Raw genomic sequence first — 18,234 nt, 5'->3', positions numbered from 1 at the left:
TTTAATAAATTATTTATTATTTACCTATTATTAAATTAAGTATCATTTTTATAATAAAAATAATTATAATTCACTTAGGTGATGGTATAACTTCAAATTTATAATTGTTTTACAGTTCTAATTACATTACAGTTGAGGCCAAAGAAATCCAATAACCAAATTAGGGCGTATAACCAATCCAATAACCAAATCAGGGCATAACTTCAAATTTATAAAATTTGAAGTTATAAAGTCACCTAAATGAATTATAATTATTTTTATAAAAATAATAAATAATTCTTATAGAAATATTAGAAAATGCAGATAAGAATAAAAGAAGAAAATCACCTATAATCCCAACCCCTAGACAAAATTTTTTGTTGTAAATTTACATCATGATTATTTTAAAGATGTAATTTTTAACAAAAATGGGAATTCACTACTAAAACTCTTTGAAATTTGCTTTTTTTTCTATTAAAAAATACCTTCCTTTATTGAGCAACTTTTGTAGAATCATTTTTATGGCAAAAGTGTTCCACAAGTCTACTTTTTCATAAAAGACAGTGATATTTGCAATTAATTTCAGACACAAACCTCTTATGAGTTAAAATCTCATATGCTTCTATGGCTTTCTCACCAGGTTTATGGGAAATACAATTACTCTTCTTTTTAAATTTACCTCTTAATTTGGAAATGTTTTCAGTCAGTCACATGGTTATCTAAAAATCTTACTTTTGCTTAAGAGCCGAAAATGTGAGATCTGTTTCATTAAAGGGTTAAAGGGGTGTTAATGTTCCCCAACAAATGTCCAGCTTCTCTGCAAAGTGAATGACCCTGTGCTCTGTGTAAAGGGGATGCCCAGCAGCGCCTGGGGCAGTCTAGACTGATCACTGAGGAAGCCAACAGGACGACGATGGAGGTGCAGCAGGCCACTGCCCCCATGGCCAACAACCTAACCAACTGGTCACAGAATCTTCAACATTTTGACTCTTCTGCTTACAACACTGCAGTGGACTCTGCTAGGGATGCAGGTATCACTTAGAAATTTCACAATTTGAATCTAATTAAGGAATTGGCCATTAAACTCTATACATCTTTTGTTGAAAAACAGTTTTCTTCATTTGGGTTTTGGATTTGAAAATTATAGAAGTTAGCTTAGAAAAAGAAAAGGTTTTGCTCTGTTCATCTATCTATCTATACCTGTCTAAATACATATGAGAAACATACATATATTTCACATGAACACTAGATAGATTGGTAAAGAGTCATAATTTTTTCTATGTGAAATTATGGTAGCAATTGTATCAACGTAAGACTTATCCTTTAGGGAACAAGGTTAATCAAATGTTGGGTAAATAATCTTAACAAAATACTGTTTAGCTTTTAGAAAAAAAATTACTAAATGGCATTGCTTTTACTAGGCAACATTGCTTTTTCTTGATCTGAGGAAAGCAGGTTATTACCAACAAGTACTGAATACGGCCAAACATAACTCCAGCTTTCTATTAAGAACAGTGTGTTGGCCAACTTGAATATACAGTTCTACAGAAATGAAAATGAAATATTTTCATGTCTACCTAACTTATTTTGTAGATATTAGAACCAGGCAGTACTTGTGAAATTTCGCTTTTTCCATTCTCACATTTTTATCCAATCCCTTCATAACCTCTTAAATAGCAATGTCTGTCAATATCATGACAAATCATGACTAGAACTTTTTGTTCTCCAATATGGTTTTGCATACAATATTACCTTCACTTGTATCTGAATTGAGAAAGGTCATAAATCCATATATGACCTGTCACTACAAATTTTATTCCAATTTACAAATACGCACTCCCATAACAGTAAAATAGCTCTTTTATAATGATCTTTTAAGTATATGTTCGTTTCTTCCATGTAACCACTCATGGAAGTGCTTTTAAAATTTTGTCTTTAAAAGATTTGCCTATATGAAATTCAACTGTTACATTTATAATGATATTGCCTCGGGAATATGTACCAAATCTGTGTTACATTCTTTTTTCCATTTTTTACCAGTCTTATCAAGTGATTCCAATAAGCATCCAGAAGTTTCAAAAAATTGAAATCGTTTACTGTGCTTTTCTCAAATAGCATTTTGTGGTTCAAAACAAAGTAAATGAAAGAGGATACCATAACGTAAGAAACTTTATAAGTAATATAAGGTGGCTCCCTTTTTCTGAGAGAATTGATTGCAGGGAGCAGGGGGACTCTGTCTTATAAACATTTCCATAATCAATATCCAACATAATTCATTAAGTATATTATCTCTAGTTTTTAAAGACTAGTATACTCTAAAATAAATGTTGTCAGTGATCCAAACAATAAATATTTACCTCTGTATTAATCAATATAAGAAACTGATAGTTGCTATTATTTTACTTAATTCTATTCCTTGCGCTGGAGAAACACCGTGTGTCCTAAGTACAGAGAAGGGATGTTTCCTTGATCTGCACTGACATAGTCTCCTGAATCTGAGTTTAGTTTTTCTCTAGGAAGAGGCTTGCTCTTGCTCAGCTACTAATGCTTAATGACCATGGCCCTGCCCTTAGGTAAGAGAATACCTCAAAAGTATTTCGTCTCTGAGCCAATGGTTCTCAAATACTAGTGTACTAGTGTGCATTAGAATCACTTGGAGGGCTTGTTAAACAGACTGCTGGATCCCACTCCTGGAATTGCTGATGCAATGCGCTCGGGACAGGGCCAAGAACTTGCATTTCTGACAAGTTCCTGGTGATACTGCTGCTGCTTGTCTGGGAACCACACTTTAAGAACCACTGTTCAGTCAATGAAACTCTGGAAAAATTTATGCCATTCTGTTTTGAGTTTCTCTCATCAAGCTGTATTCTTATGACTGGTGCTTTTTTTTTTTTTGAGACAGAGTGTCTCTCTGTCACCCAGGTTGGAGTGCAGTGGTGCGATCTTGGCCCACTGCAACCTCTGCCTCTCGGGTTCAAGTGATTCTCCTGCCTCAGCCTCCCGAGTAGCTGGGATTACAGGCATGCACCATCACACCTGCCTAATTTTTGTATTTTTAGTAGAGATGGGGTTTTGCCATGTTGGCCAGGCTGGTCTCAACCTCCTGACCTCAGATGATCCACCAGCCTTGGCCTCCCAAAGTTCTCGGATTACAGGCGTGAGCCACCAAGCCCATCTGACTTGCACTCTTTTCTGTGTTTAAGTTATGCATTCAAAAAAAAATGATGTAAGAAGTAGTCAGTGGCAGCCTTGAGGGGCACAGCTGCACTAGACTGAGTCAAGGGGAGTGTTCATCTCCCACTCCAGCCACTTCCACTTTTGCTGTTTCCTTCAACCCCCAACACTCAGAGGTTGTTTTGTTCTCCAGCAAGATGTCCAAGAGTAAAAAGAAATAAAAGGTCACTATGATCTGTTTGTAGCATCACCCTTGTCTGTGCCCACAGACCATGGCCACCCACCCTTAGCTTGGCACAATTGCCACTTTTCTGGGTGCTACCTGTTTCCTCCATCTAGTGCCGTCTTCTGAGATGGTAGCAGCAGCATGATGTGTGCATGGACATTCTGGAAAACAATCTTCCCACCTTTTTTCCCAGTATTCCTCTTGACCTGTTACATCAGTTATATTAGAAATGCAAGCAGAACCTGTGCTATATGGTTAAAGGAACATTTGTATATATACCGTGGACCCTGCCCTTTAGAAAAAGTTAGCCTGCTCTAGATACAATTTTTAGATCAGTAAGTACTATAAATGTCACAAAAATAGAAACAAATTGTGCTTTGGGCTTTGTTAGGTCCATGACTATGCCAAATGTCATGCTCGGGGTCAGGTTCAAGCCCATACTGAGGTCTGAGTGGAGTGGGTGGGTGGCTGAAAGAACACTTGGGGGCTGTATACAGGTGAAATGTAGTTCTATTCAGCAGCTGTCTCATCAGAAGCTCTCTCACATTGTCTGCTGTGACTCGGCTGCTTGCTCTGGCTGCTCCTACACACAGCTGAGCAGTCGGCTCGCCCTTGCCTTCAGGGTCAGCAGCTTAACTTTCTCTCTCTCCAGGCACAAGCCAGTTTCTGGCTCCCCCATGCCTGCCTTCAAGGCAACTGGCTCTCCCCTACGGGGGTCAGTAGCGTTACTCTCTCTTTGGGCACCAGCACGCCTAAGCCATGTTGAGCCCTGGCTCTCCCTCTGTCCGTCTGCAAGACAGGCAGCCTTGGCATTCTTTCTCTGGGCGCAAGAGCACGCGTCCTGTGCATGGCATCAGCAGGGCAGTTATACCTTTTCAAACAATAGTGGCTCTGAGCCAAGTATGAGCTTACACAAACAGGTTATATAACAAATGAAGTATGCACCTGTGCCCTAAACTAGGTGAGTCCGTCTGGCCCAGATGTCTGCCTAAACCTATTCCCTGATCAAAGCACATCTGTGTACCTTACAGGCTTTACTATTAATTTTGCAGGATTAAAAATAATTTCTCATAGTTCTACCATATGTAATCCATGTTTGTTGTCTACATCTGATTCTTGAAATATAATATTGAGATATTTACTTAAATGATTAACTTTTATTAACTGCAGTAAGAAATCTGACAGAGGTTGTCCCTCAGCTCCTGGATCAGCTTCGTACAGTTGAGCAGAAGCGGCCTGCAAGCAACGTTTCTGCCAGCATCCAGAGGATCCGAGAGCTCATTGCTCAGACCAGAAGTGTTGCCAGCAAGGTAACTGATGAAAAGACTCATCAGTCAGTGATAATAATAACACGAAGCTGAGCTCCAACTGCTTGGGCAGCTTCCAGAGCCTGGACCTTTCTGCTGTATTCTCCAACTCAGTAGTTCTCAGCCCCGTTTGCTAATTAGAAACACGTGAGGAACACTGAAAACGAAACCAATTCCTTGTCCCAACCTGAAAGCAATAGATCAGACTCTGTAGAGAAAGGGCTCAGTACCTGTATGTTCTTTAAAGCTCCCAGGTTATTCTAATGTGTAGCCAGGTTTAAAAACCACAGAGTTAAACTAGTCAATAAAGCTAATATAGCAAAAGAAGTAAAGCCTCAATAAAAGCCTCAATTCGTTCTTATATTTTATTTGTTATTTTAACAGCTGTTTTAATGCAATTACCATAATGGAATAATCTATCCCATCTGTCCTACCCCTTCAAGAAATTATCTGGTACAACACAAATTATGCAGAAGCTTTTACTGACCACCCGCAGGGTTGACTGAGGAATCACATACTGGCTAAGACGAATAAACTCAACAAAGACACTGTTTTGGGACACATTTAGAAGCAACCCAGCAGAAGATAACTAGAGCCGGCATGTGTAGGAACATCTCCTGACATAACAATTACTTTTCAATATGGCAAAGTGGAGCTTGTTCTTGGACCTCTTGAATTTTTTTAATTGATTCATAGACCAGACTCACTTTTTATGACCAAAGTATATGGTTTTATTTTCTCAGTTAAGAATCGGCCTGAGCAGACTACTGGTCCTAATTACTGACAGAAAGAAGAGTTAGAAATCAACTATTTTGTAATGTAGAAGATTATTCTTGGTAAATAGACCTGACTTTTAAATGATGATAAATGGTCCCTTGTGACAAATTACCTTATTTAGATGCCCCAGTGAACATTTTCAAAAAAGGTTTATCTAAAGGTGCATCAAGAAATGGCATTCTAAAAGCTAGGTTTTTATGAGTGCTTTCTTGTAATATTATTTCTATAAAGAGTATGACTTTGGGACCTTAATCACCTAAGACCATTTGCTAAAGACAGACTTAGCCCTACCTTTGGGAGTTGGGAGCTCACTCAGTGCCCCCAAGTCAGATGCTTTTCATGCAGACATGCACTATTCTCAGACTCTCACTTATTAATGTAAGACTTTAATCCCCCACACTTCTTGTTTATTAAGATGTATTGGTCTTGGCCAGGCGCAGTGGCTCATGCCTGTAATCTCAGCACTTTGGGAGGCCAAGGTGGGCAGACCTCTTGAGTCCAGGAGTTTGAGACCAGCCTGGCCAACATGGCAAAACCCTGTCTCTACCAAAAATACAAAAATTGGCTGGGCATGGTGGCGCACACCTGTAGTCCCAGTTACTCGGGAGGCTGAGGCACGAGCATTATTTGAACCTGGGAGGCGGAGGTTGCAGTGAGCTGACATTGTGCTACTGCACTCTGGCCTGGATGACAGTGAGACTATGTCTCAAAAAAAAAAAAATGTATTAGTTTTTACTCAACTGGTAACATAGGACAGCTGCACTCCAGTCATTTGGAAATAGAGCCTTGAGCTCGCTGACTACCCACATTAGCCAAATCAATATTAATAAATTAATATAAAGATGCCTAATCATTTGGAAAGATTCAGATAAAAGACATAAGTATACACAATCCATCCACTTGTAAATACTCTAAAAATTACCCCTGAATCAGACCAGTTCAGCATATCATATTGGGCCTCTTAGAAGTGCATTTACTGAATTGTGCTTTGTTGTGATGCCTTTCTGTGAGCGATTATAAAAGGCCCCTTATGAACTCATTATTACAGTTATTATAATGGTAGGGCCAGGCACTGGAAAGCACTTTTTAGTTATCGTATTTCATGCTCACAACAAATTTATTATCCTCATTTCACAGATGAGGAAACTGAAGGTTAAATGACTTGCTCAAGGTTACTTGGTTAGGAAGTGGCAGAGCCCACCTGGTCTGAGACTACAAAGCTAGTCCAGACCCCTTCCAACTGTGTAGACAAGGGCAGGGATGTTGCTCACAGCCTCACCCCATGCTCCTTTTATGAGGACCCTAGGGACAAAGTCCCAGCTGTATTAGTAACCGAAATTAGTTCTACTTCTCCCAAACAATTAGTTTTGTATAAATTGTAGGAGCCTTGTGAATTGTACACTGACCAGACAACTTGAGCAAGTTGTTTAGTTCACCCAAACCAAGTATACCGTTCATGGTGGAATTCATATTTATCCTCATTCTTGGATCTACTTAGTCACCACTTTGTTTTGCTTTCTTTCACCCCACTTTAAACTACTGTGTTACAATTTGCCCTAAGTCTTCTCTTCAACTAGGGGAGGATGTGGTAAATAACTAAAGGTATGGAGGCGAGGAGAGCTTAGAGGCCCCTGTCATGAATGAGGGAACCACAGGAAAGCACTCTGCCATTTCTGCAAAGCACTTTTAATGAAACCGTTGTGTCACTCCAGATCCAAGTTTCCATGATGTTTGATGGCCAGTCAGCTGTGGAAGTGCACTCGAGAACCAGTATGGATGACTTAAAGGCCTTCACGTCTCTGAGCCTGTACATGAAACCCCCTGTGAAGCGGCCAGAACTGACCGAGACTGCAGATCAGTTTATCCTGTACCTCGGAAGCAAAAACGTAAGCACATGAGTTTGAAAGGAGGGAATAATATTTACAAGGAAAGCTGCTTTTTCTCTTGCCTAAAATAAAGCCACCTAGGCAAACAAACCAAAACAATGCCCATTCTGGTAACTCAGAAGATCTCATTTTAATGGCAAAATTAAAAGAATGACTCAAGGACAAGTAATTTCTTCTCTGTGTGGGATATTGGGATTGTTTCCTATCACCATCACACTGCTAACTTTGATGAGTCTGAATGGAACACCTCAAAGACTTTCAGAAAGACAGAAGCCTATTCTGTTTGCTGAATCCTGTTTGGAGATGCATAGTGATTGGTACTGTTAGGCTGTATTATATTCCTGGGTTAGTCTCACAAAATTAGCTCATTCCTGGCAGCCAACAAATTTCCACAAGCCTGAGCAAGGATGGGGCCAGCAGACTCTGATGTGGCCACAGGGAGGCTGGAAAGGAAGAGCCACTGCCTGCTCACAGGAGCTTTGGATAATAATTCAGGCCAGAAGTCACTTGTATATACCCAAGTATTTGGATTTCTGATTGTCCTTTAAAAAAGATGATGTTCATTCATATAAATTTTATTTAAATGACTTCTGACTTCTTGATATTTCAGGCCAAAAAAGAGTATATGGGTCTTGCAATAAAAAATGATAACCTGGTATACGTCTATAATTTGGGAACAAAAGATGTGGAGATTCCCCTGGACTCCAAGCCCGTCAGTTCCTGGCCTGCTTACTTCAGCATTGTCAAGATTGAAAGGTACAGTGAATCCATGACACAGGGCATATATGCACATTTCATAAGAAATCTGTTGAATGTGCACATGCACGCGTGCACACACACACACAGAGTCTTCCTGTGGATGTTATAAATAGCATTTTCCTCCCTTTAGTCTTGCTCCATTTCCTTCCATTATTCTTGTATTCTTTCCCAAACACCTTAGTAGAAAAGAAAAAAAAAAGTCATTTCTAAGTCACGATCTGATTATTAGATTTTACCTGGTCAATCCATGAATTATTTTCAAAATGGAATGTCTTTCTTCTCTTTGTCATTGATTGTGATATTTTATAAATACTTATTAGTGTCACAAAATTAAATTACCCATTTTGTGATGAGGGAGCATTAACATTTTGACATTTAAAAAGTATTTTCTATAAATTATATAATAACAAGTGAAAATTATTTATCTCAATAGAGTGGGAAAACATGGAAAGGTGTTTTTAACAGTCCCGAGTCTAAGTAGCACAGCAGAGGAAAAGTTCATTAAAAAGGGGGAATTTTCGGGAGATGACTCTCTGCTGGACCTGGACCCTGAGGACACGGTGTTTTATGTTGGTGGAGTGCCTTCCAACTTCAAGGTCAGCCATACAGCTATATTTTGACCTATTACAAATCTATAGTAATTGTTTTTATAAATCCATAAACCTATAATGACTTGGGGGTTGCTGATATCACTTTAAGAGCTTAGTTCATGGGGGAGTAGAATTCTGAACCAGAATCTATAAACCTGATGTGTAAATCTGGTCTATGCCACTCATATTTTCATAATGTCAAATGCTTTCAAGTTATAGCTAACTCCTGAAATCAGTTCATTCATTCTGATACATGCATATGTAATTAATATTACCCCCACCTGCCACAGGAATGTCCATAGCTTGTGGTGTCACCACAGTTTAGATCTAATCTTCAGCTTTGCAGTGGTGGTTTCAAAAATTCAGTTATCTCACCTAATACAGGTATGAAATAAAGTATCTGGGATGAGAGAGGGAGTGGGACCTGGGAGAGAGTATGAAATCTGATGAAGGGGGATAAAGGAAAGTTCGAAGAAGATGGGAAGTCGATCTAGGGTTCCAATTTCAGGACTATTATTACTAGTTATGGGCACATAATTGGAATTTATCTGAGAATTATTTTCCCTCTCATTATATGAGAACAAGAATACCTACCTCACAAAGCTGGCGTAGGAACTGATTTTTGTCATGAATTCACTGTCCAGCCTATGACCAGCACATAATCTATCACAGTAAATCCCACTTTCTCTGCTAAGATTTGCACAACTGACAAGTTACTCCATATCTAAATGATTTGGCATAAACACACTCGGGTCTAGAAAGATATTTCTACGAAGGGGTAGGTCTCCTTGACCTACTATTAGTTGCATTTTCTGTTCTGTGATGTCTGAGTAAAATATGACCATGAGACAGGTGGCTTTACTTTTTCTATTGCATAGCTCCCTACCAGCTTAAACCTGCCTGGCTTCGTTGGCTGCCTGGAACTGGCCACTTTGAATAATGATGTGATCAGCTTGTACAACTTTAAGCACATCTATAATATGGACCCCTCCACATCAGTGCCATGTGCCCGGTAAGAGACAGTTGAGAATACTAAAGACTTGGATGTTCATGCAAGAGCAGAAGATAGAACAAGTATGAGTCAATATTCAGGTTCTCAAACTTTTCTTTGGGGAAGCCAGTTTTGAAACTGTCATACCTGCAAAAAACTTCACCTGTTCTCTCTCATAGATGAGCTTGCCCAAGTATCAAGTGTTAAACAACTTGTTTGCAGCCTTGATTTAGGATTCCAGAGACTAGGCTGTCCCTGGAGACTTCAGTTGTCTTAGCACACAGGATAGAGAAGAAAACAATCCATTTAACATACCTACAAATACCTTTTATCTCTTCCTTGCAGACAACAGGACTTCATTTAAATGTCGTAAGGTCCACAGAAGATGTTAGAAGAATGGGTTAAAAGGGCTTCACTTGAAAAGCATAACAGAAACTGTAGTGTTCAAATGACCCTTGTGTTTCCATTTCAGAGATAAGCTGGCCTTCACTCAGAGTCGGGCTGCCAGTTACTTCTTCGATGGCTCCGGTTATGCCGTGGTGAGAGACATCGCAAGGAGAGGGAAATTTGGTCAGGTGACTCGCTTTGACATAGAAGTTCGAACACCAGCTGACAACAGCCTTATTCTCCTGATGGTCAATGGAGTGAGTAAAAATACAAGTCCTACTACTTCTCCTTTATTTCCTTTACTTTCTGCTACTCATGTTTCCAGGAACCTTCCCAGGTCTAGTGTGTCATGCCGTCAAACTGAAATTCTAGTTTAGAAGGTCAGATTGGATTTTCTTCTTCAGGAAAGTAAAGACACCAATAAATAAAAGCAACCCTGAAATGCATTTCCCCACAGTGCATTTTTGGATATAAATAAACTAAGGGAACTTTGAGGAAATTAGAACCAAGATCTAGGTGAGCAGTGTGTCTGCAGAAATTTTGCACTGGGTTCCTAACTTTTCCAAATCATATGCCCTAATCAATTTTAAAGCAAAGCTTGCATGCTTTGTATATATGTATGTGTGTATGTAAGTATGTATGTATGTACACACACACATATATATCTTTGTTTATAAATGATATATGTGTACTATAAACAGATATACATATAGTATGAAACAGTCAAAGCTTGCAATAAAGGACAAATTATATAAAGATAAAATAAAAGATTATATATATTTAAAATGAAGATTAAGTTGACTTATTAATGATACAGAAATGTTTTTCTCTCACTAAAAATTATTTTTAATAGTACTTTATCTACTGTACAGCTCAAAGAAAATAGTTTTAGTGAGAAAATGTAATTAAGTATGCTAAATATTTTTGAAAATCCTTAAACTCTTTGTGACACAGTGATTCAAAAGTCTCGTCCTAAGTCCAGTTTATTTCAACAGGAATTTTATTGGTGGTGTAACTAGACAAGATACCTCACAAAAATAAAAAATGAAAGAAGCATATCATTAGCTGTGCCTACTAACTCAAATAGTTTTCAATCACATTCACCAAGTGGCAAAGGTTGTCTTTGAGATTTGACTGGTATATTTCCTTTTTTCTAATATTAGTTCTTATAAGCTAACCAGATATCATTTTGTAAGCTTTAATAAAAGGGTTCAAAGCTATTGAAAATCTTTATTTGGAAGATGTTTCTAAAGGTTAGAAATTTCTTGCCTCAAATGTTTTAATAGAGCTGATAGGAGAGTTTTTGTGGGATTGCATTTACATTGTTCCCAACAACAAAAGCAACGATAGAAAAATTCCCAAACATATTTTTTAAAAACCATCTCTCCGCAGTATAACTGTCCTCAAAAAAAAAGAGAAAGTTACTTTCTCATCCATTATTATGATAATACCCTTACATTGATGTGACAGTATGTTTCTTTTTTGAAATAACTAGTAGGTTTCATACTAATGTCAGACATTTGTCATCACAAATAAAGTTCAACAAATTTAGAATAATTCATGTTACAAAGAAAAATGTGTAACCCTCTATAAACTTGACAGCATTTTCAGAAATTTGTAGGAAGTAGCCAGCAAATAGCTGTGTTTTCAGCAAAATGTTTTCACATCACTCTACATCTGAATACAAAATGAGTGTAAAAATTCTATTATTTCGGTTATATCACCCTTAAATCCATGTAACTAGCCACATGTAAACTGCAATAAATTGCAATAGGCTAGAAGCAAAGAAATGGATGAGGAGCTACCTTCAACCCTTCAAGTGTGGAACCCCTCTTGGGAAGCCACACATATTATGTGAATTTTGTGAAAGTCTGACAAAAGGATAAAATGAAGGCCCACAGTCAATAATTCACGTATTAAATGTTAAAAGTTAGTTTCTTTCTCCATTTTAGATTTTTTAGTGAGTATAAATGGACGTTGAAATATTTTCTTCTCTATTTTAGGTTTTTTTAAATTGGTATAAATAGAAGTTGAAATATTTTCTTCCTAAACTCCAGTAGGTTGCTTTCCACACTCCCAGGAATGTACAAACTCCACTCAGGAGATCACTTCCTATAGAATAGGGACCTTGCCACAATGCTTTATTCTTCAAATCCATTGACTTCTTGTATCTATGAACTATCTTCTGAAACAAGCAAACCTCCAGTAAATTATTTGAGTATTACAAAATTTCTTTGATTCTCAAACATCATGTGTTCCAAGTGCATAATAATTCTATATTTATTTACATAAATCCAGTGTTTCAAAACAATACAGCAATGGCCTTCTTTTTTTAAATCCATATTTGCTGATAATATGGAAGAATTCTTTTCAGTATACCTTGAAATTATTTTTTAATTTTACTAATTTTCACCTAAAATAAATGCAGACACATCTGTTGGCCTGCTATAATTTTTTAAAGTTTCCTAAAGACAAGGCAGTTGAATAAACATGGTATACTATACTCTATTTTCAAGATTTTCTTAAAGGGCAATAATGTAGACTTAAAACTTCATCCATTAATTCAGAAAGTAGAATGAAAACAAAAGAATAATTTTTACACTGTGTATAAATATTAACTTTTATGTATTAAGAAGAGAAATAGCTGCTGATATGGAAGTAGTTGTCACTTTTTTTTTTTTTTTTTTTTTTTGAGACAGAGTCTCGTTCTGTAGCCCAGGCTGGAGTGCAGTGGCACAATCTCGGCTCACTGTAACTTCCGCCTCCCGGGTTCAAGTGATTCTCTTGCCTCAGCCTCCCGAGTAGCTGGGATTACAGGTGCCTGCCACCATGCCTGGCTAGTTTTTGTATTTTTAGTAGAGATGAGGTTTTGCCATGTTGGCCAGGCTGGTCTCAAACTCCTGGCCTCAAGTGATACACCTGCTTCGGCCTCCCAGAGTGCTGGGATTACAGGTGTGAGCCACCACTCCCGGCCGTTGTCACTTTTATTTCATAAGAATTTCATGAGACTTTCTTAGTCTTCAGATAGCTCCAATAATAAAGAATACAGTCTTAATTCTCAAATTCGGCTAAATCTGACTCTACTCGAATAACAGATATTCCTATCTTTTTTTTTTTTTTTTTTTACAACTTCTTTCTCTCCCCAGAGTATGTTTTTCAGACTGGAAATGCGCAATGGTTACCTACATGTGTTCTATGATTTTGGATTCAGCAGTGGCCCTGTGCATCTGGAAGATACATTAAAGAAAGCTCAAATTAATGATGCAAAATACCATGAGGTACAAATCATTGTAGTTTGGTTGGTTTTGTTTTTGTTTTTTATACTTAGATCTGTTGATCTAATCAGGCAGTCAAATGAGACAGGCAGGGTAGTAAATAAACTGAGAACTTTCATATCTAAGGAGCAACTGAAGGACCCTCATCTTCTCAACCCCAGGAAAACATTTGCTTTAAAACAATGGATGTGTTTGTCCTGTTGATGTTCCAATTTAAAAGTCACTGAAAGATTCCTTTTAATTGCTTAATTAACCAGAAGGCGTCTATTAATCTTAAATATCTCAATTGGTATTCCTACAGAATACTTCTATACATTTGTTGAATGAGCCAGAGTGTAGATACAGAGCCATTTTTTTTGCTTATCCTTTGAGCCCCACCAAATGTAACAAGAATACATATAAGTAAATACAGAATTTCCTTTTAAACCACTTATCCAGAAATTAGAAAATACTAGCACAGTTTTCCTTATAAAGAGAACTCACAAAGAATCCCCTTTAGTTTTGAAACAGATGTGCAGACTACTGAAAATATACTTCATCCATTTTCATTAACTATTTTAAATATACAATTTAATAAAGTATATACAAGGCATAATATCTTTTAAGTTGAACCAAAATGCAAGGGGTAGGAGACTGTATTTCCCTTTTCAGTTCAAAGTCCATAGCCTCATAAGAATGGTTTACAATAAAAGAATATTTTAACTATTTCTCTGACTAACATTTTTGCAGATTCATTAGAACTGCTCACTGTGTCACCAAAAAAATTACACCTGGTAACATGCAATCTAGATTCCAGAAGGCACCTGCTTGGGAATACAATAGGGGTCACCAGGGGTTAGGGGATGGGGGAAATAAGAAATTGCTATTCAATGGGTATAAAGTTTCAGTTGTGTTAGGTGAGTAAGTTCTGGACATCTGCTGTACAGCATGGAGCCTATAGTTAAAACTAATTTAAAATTTATGGAGGATAGATCTCATGTTAAGTGTGCTTAACACACATGCTCACACACACACACACACACACACACACCACAAAGGGACACAAGGAAATGCTGGGAAATGTGTGATATGTCTCTTACCTTGATTGTGGGATGATATGAGTGTTTGCATATGTCCAAGCTCATCAAATTGTATACATAAAATATGTGTAGTTCTTTGTATATCAACTAGACTTGAATAAAGTTGTTTTTAAAAAAGAAGAGAACGGTGGCACCTGTTTATAGTTCTTTCCTGAATCCTCTCAGAAGGAGCAGGAGGAAACAATAGGTCTAATCGCAAAATTTTTCTTGGGCTGGCTCCCTCTTCATACAGACCTCCTTTCCCAGGAAATGTGAACTTCTGCTTGTAGAATCAAGAGTTTTCAAGTCTGTGAGAAAAGAAAATCTATCCATTCCCCATTTTGTGAACAAACAAGCACAAAGGCATGGAAGAACAGCTAGTATAGCCAGGAGAATTAAAATATATACAAGTCATCAAATAACTGAATATTAAATAGTTAATCAAGGCTTACTATATATTATCTCTTCCAGATCTCAATCATTTACCACAATGATAAGAAAATGATCTTGGTAGTTGACAGAAGGCATGTCAAGAGTATGGAAAATGAAAAGATGAAAATACCTTTTACAGATATATACATTGGAGGAGCTCCTCCAGAAATCTTACAATCCAGGTAAGTCTTTTTGTTAAGTAGCTGTTTGTTCCTAGCAACGTACTGGGCTGGCAACATCCAGGAGAGGTCTAGTAACAGTGTACACACCCTTACTTGCTACTTTTACACACAGGGACAGGCACAGGCACACATATTCATGTACCTTCAGGCCCTCTGCAGTCAGTCCTCAGGATCTCCTGAAATTAGCATCGCATAGATGTAATCACAGATTTCTTCAATTATTGTATTACTCTTAGAATATGATCTAATGCAATATTTCTCATCAACAATAGGAAGGGTGGAATATGTGTATTGTGTGAAGACAAAACAGCATTTGTCCATTTACTTTTGCTTTAGCCTTAAACCCATTTTGAACTCTCTAATAGCATCTGAGCTACACAAATTTTTAAGGTTATCCAAAGGGTTGTGTATTATGTATAATGAAACATTAAGACAATCCCCTAAACTTTGTTGATTACAGACATGTTGGAAATAATGCCAAAATGGATTCATTAACGACATGGATTAATAAAAGTCTGAAGACCTGTGTTCAAATCCTAACATCGCTTGTGACATAAGAGAATAATTTATTTCTTAGTTTCATTTTATAGGTTAAACCCTGTGAAATTACTAAGAATTGATTATATTTACGTGTAACATGTCAGTTCCCTATGATTCAACCTAATAATCATCTGCTAAAGGGAAATAATAGCATCTCCATCTATTTCACTGAATTGTTATAAAGATAAAATGAGATAATGTAAGTTAAAGCATTTTGAAAACTATAAAGAACAAATTGGCTTGACTCAGAACAAAACTCTTCTATAGGCAAAGATTAGACGTTGCTGTGTACCTATCAAAGAAAGCATGAGAATATGAATGATTATAAAGCCATTACAAATGACTATAAATAAATGCAAATTCCATAGCCTACATAAGCAGGGTAACATCATCATCATGGCTGTATCAGTGAGGCTGACTTTCTTTTCCAGGACCCTCAGAGCACACCTTCCCCTAGATATCAACTTCAGAGGATGCATGAAGGGCTTCCAGTTCCAAAAGAAAGATTTCAATTTACTGGAGCAGACAGAAACCCTGGGAGTTGGTTATGGATGCCCAGAAGACTCTCTTGTAAGAACCACTCAGTCAAAAGCTTTTTAATAGACACAATACTTATCACTCTCAAAAGCTGGAAAAGCTCTTTTCAGCTTCTCTCTGATCCTAGGTACACCTTGGGTTCCTTTCTGCCACCACCAGAAAGAAGAACCATTAAGCTAGAAGGGCTCTTGTGCATGGGGTTCCTCTGTGACTTGTTCATTTGCTTCAGTTTTCCATGGGTGGGGCATCTAACACCCAGAGAGGGTGTGCTAGCATCATCATTCACTCAGGTTGGAGTCATCTCTCAGAGGAGTTCCTGGTGTATGCCTGAATTCCAACATAAACCAGAGTAGGAAAATAAACTATTTACATAGAAACTAACAGGCAAGGCCCTCCATATGTGAAACGTTGATAGTTTTAAGCATTTGATAATTCTCAAAAACACTACCTCCACTTGTTTTGGCACACAGATATCTCGCAGAGCATATTTCAATGGACAGAGCTTCATTGCTTCAATTCAGAAAATATCTTTCTTTGATGGCTTTGAAGGAGGTTTTAATTTCCGAACATTACAACCAAATGGGTTACTATTCTATTACGCTTCAGGGGTAAGTATTTGTTTTTCCCTGAGGAAACTTCTTTGTGATAATTGTTTTGCCCATTAAAAATAATTTGTAATACATGTTAGAAGTGATTTTCTATTCAGATTAATTTTGACTCACACATAGACACACAGAATGCCTCATTTCAAACACTTTATAAAATATTATATGTATTGTATATCAGAAGTTCCTAATCTGGAATTCATAGCCCCACCCCCAAGGGTTCATGGACAGAATTCAGAGGGTCTGTGGACTTAATGGGAAAAGATTACATCTTTATTTTCTCTCAATGAAATTGGTCAATTTCTTTGATTATGAATCTAGGCAACACACCACAGTAGTATTACCAGTACCTGCGACTTTGTCATTGATAGAAATCACAGATTTTTTTGTTTCACATTACAGTTGTCACAGAAATCTCAGAATGTCATTTTTGCTCATTGCTACTTCTAATGTTAATAGGTCTGCTATGGAATCTTATTATTTAATGCCTTAATAAAAAAGTTATAATAATATCACAGATTATTTATTCTAATATTTTGAAACCTGTATTTCAATATGATTGGTTTCCTTTGTATTATTATATGTTTTGTTTTATACATTTAAAAACATTATTTCGTGAAGAGGTCCCTATGTGTTACCAAAATGCCAAAGGTGTTTCTGGCACAAAAATTGTTAAGAGTCCCTGTTTGTATGCTATGAACAAACACATTTGTGATTTAATTTATAAAAGAGTAAAAAGAACATACATACTTCTTAGATTTGCTACAGAGCATTTGAGCTCAGCCTATAAAGATACGTTATTTCAAGAATAAAATAAGGTCTGTAGAGGAATGGTGACCGTGAGATCCAACTGGTGGGTCTCTGAAAAGGTCATCATCAGTATATACACTGATGTGCCAAGTCATCGTATAACTTCTGAAAGCAGCTTTCACTTTTCATGTATATTACCTGCATCTGACACATTTACATCGAATTTAATTGGAATCAGTAGAATTTGTGAGAATTTACCCAAAGCATTTTATAGAACTTCTGACCCAAACCTGCCTCAGACTACCCTGGTTAGTTAAATAACACTTTTTGCCCACAAAAAGTAGTCTATTTTGAGGGCAGACTTAAGAAGTTGGTGCCCATATAAAGGAAAAAGAAGCAAGATTAACATTTGCCAAATATTTTAAGACAAGCAATAAGCAAATTCAGATAAGAAGAGCTAACGTGCTTTTAAAAATGTCTCTTCTGCCTCTAGATGAAAAAGTGAAAGATTTTAAAAAGCCAAACTAGCAAATTAACCCTTGCCTAGTCATCTAGCTACATCCCCAAGGAGACCCAAATATCATCTATTCGAAGGGATTAAAAGTGAGATTGAAAGTAGGAAAGTAAGACTGAGACTGGGTTGACAACTTTCAGCATAACAAAGTCACCAAAAATTTTCAGTTGGAAATATAGGAGATACATTTTTCTACTGAAATGTGTCTAATTTTATAAGCAATACCAGTACAAGCAATAAGGAATTCTTGGTTGTTATTTATAGA

General features: G+C 37.1%; 1 protein-coding gene across 1 annotated transcript in view; it reads left to right on the top strand.

Moving 5' to 3' along the window:
* The window catches only part of LAMA4 (laminin subunit alpha 4), a 148,782-nt gene that overhangs the window by 108,128 nt on the left and 22,420 nt on the right, over positions 1-18,234 (top strand). The window contains exons 18-28 of the mRNA XM_012506019.2: positions 831-1,010; positions 4,550-4,689; positions 7,176-7,349; positions 7,960-8,105; positions 8,542-8,704; positions 9,577-9,710; positions 10,162-10,333; positions 13,223-13,354; positions 14,881-15,023; positions 15,995-16,133; positions 16,571-16,708. Of these exons, the coding sequence (XP_012361473.2) occupies positions 831-1,010; positions 4,550-4,689; positions 7,176-7,349; positions 7,960-8,105; positions 8,542-8,704; positions 9,577-9,710; positions 10,162-10,333; positions 13,223-13,354; positions 14,881-15,023; positions 15,995-16,133; positions 16,571-16,708 (1,661 nt within the window). The remainder of the gene's footprint in view (positions 1-830; positions 1,011-4,549; positions 4,690-7,175; positions 7,350-7,959; positions 8,106-8,541; positions 8,705-9,576; positions 9,711-10,161; positions 10,334-13,222; positions 13,355-14,880; positions 15,024-15,994; positions 16,134-16,570; positions 16,709-18,234) is intronic.

This window comes from Nomascus leucogenys, chromosome 3 (assembly GCF_006542625.1).
Source record: "Nomascus leucogenys isolate Asia chromosome 3, Asia_NLE_v1, whole genome shotgun sequence".
Classification (NCBI taxonomy): Eukaryota; Metazoa; Chordata; class Mammalia; order Primates; family Hylobatidae; genus Nomascus; species Nomascus leucogenys.
This window is presented reverse-complemented; position numbering and strand designations above follow the sequence as displayed.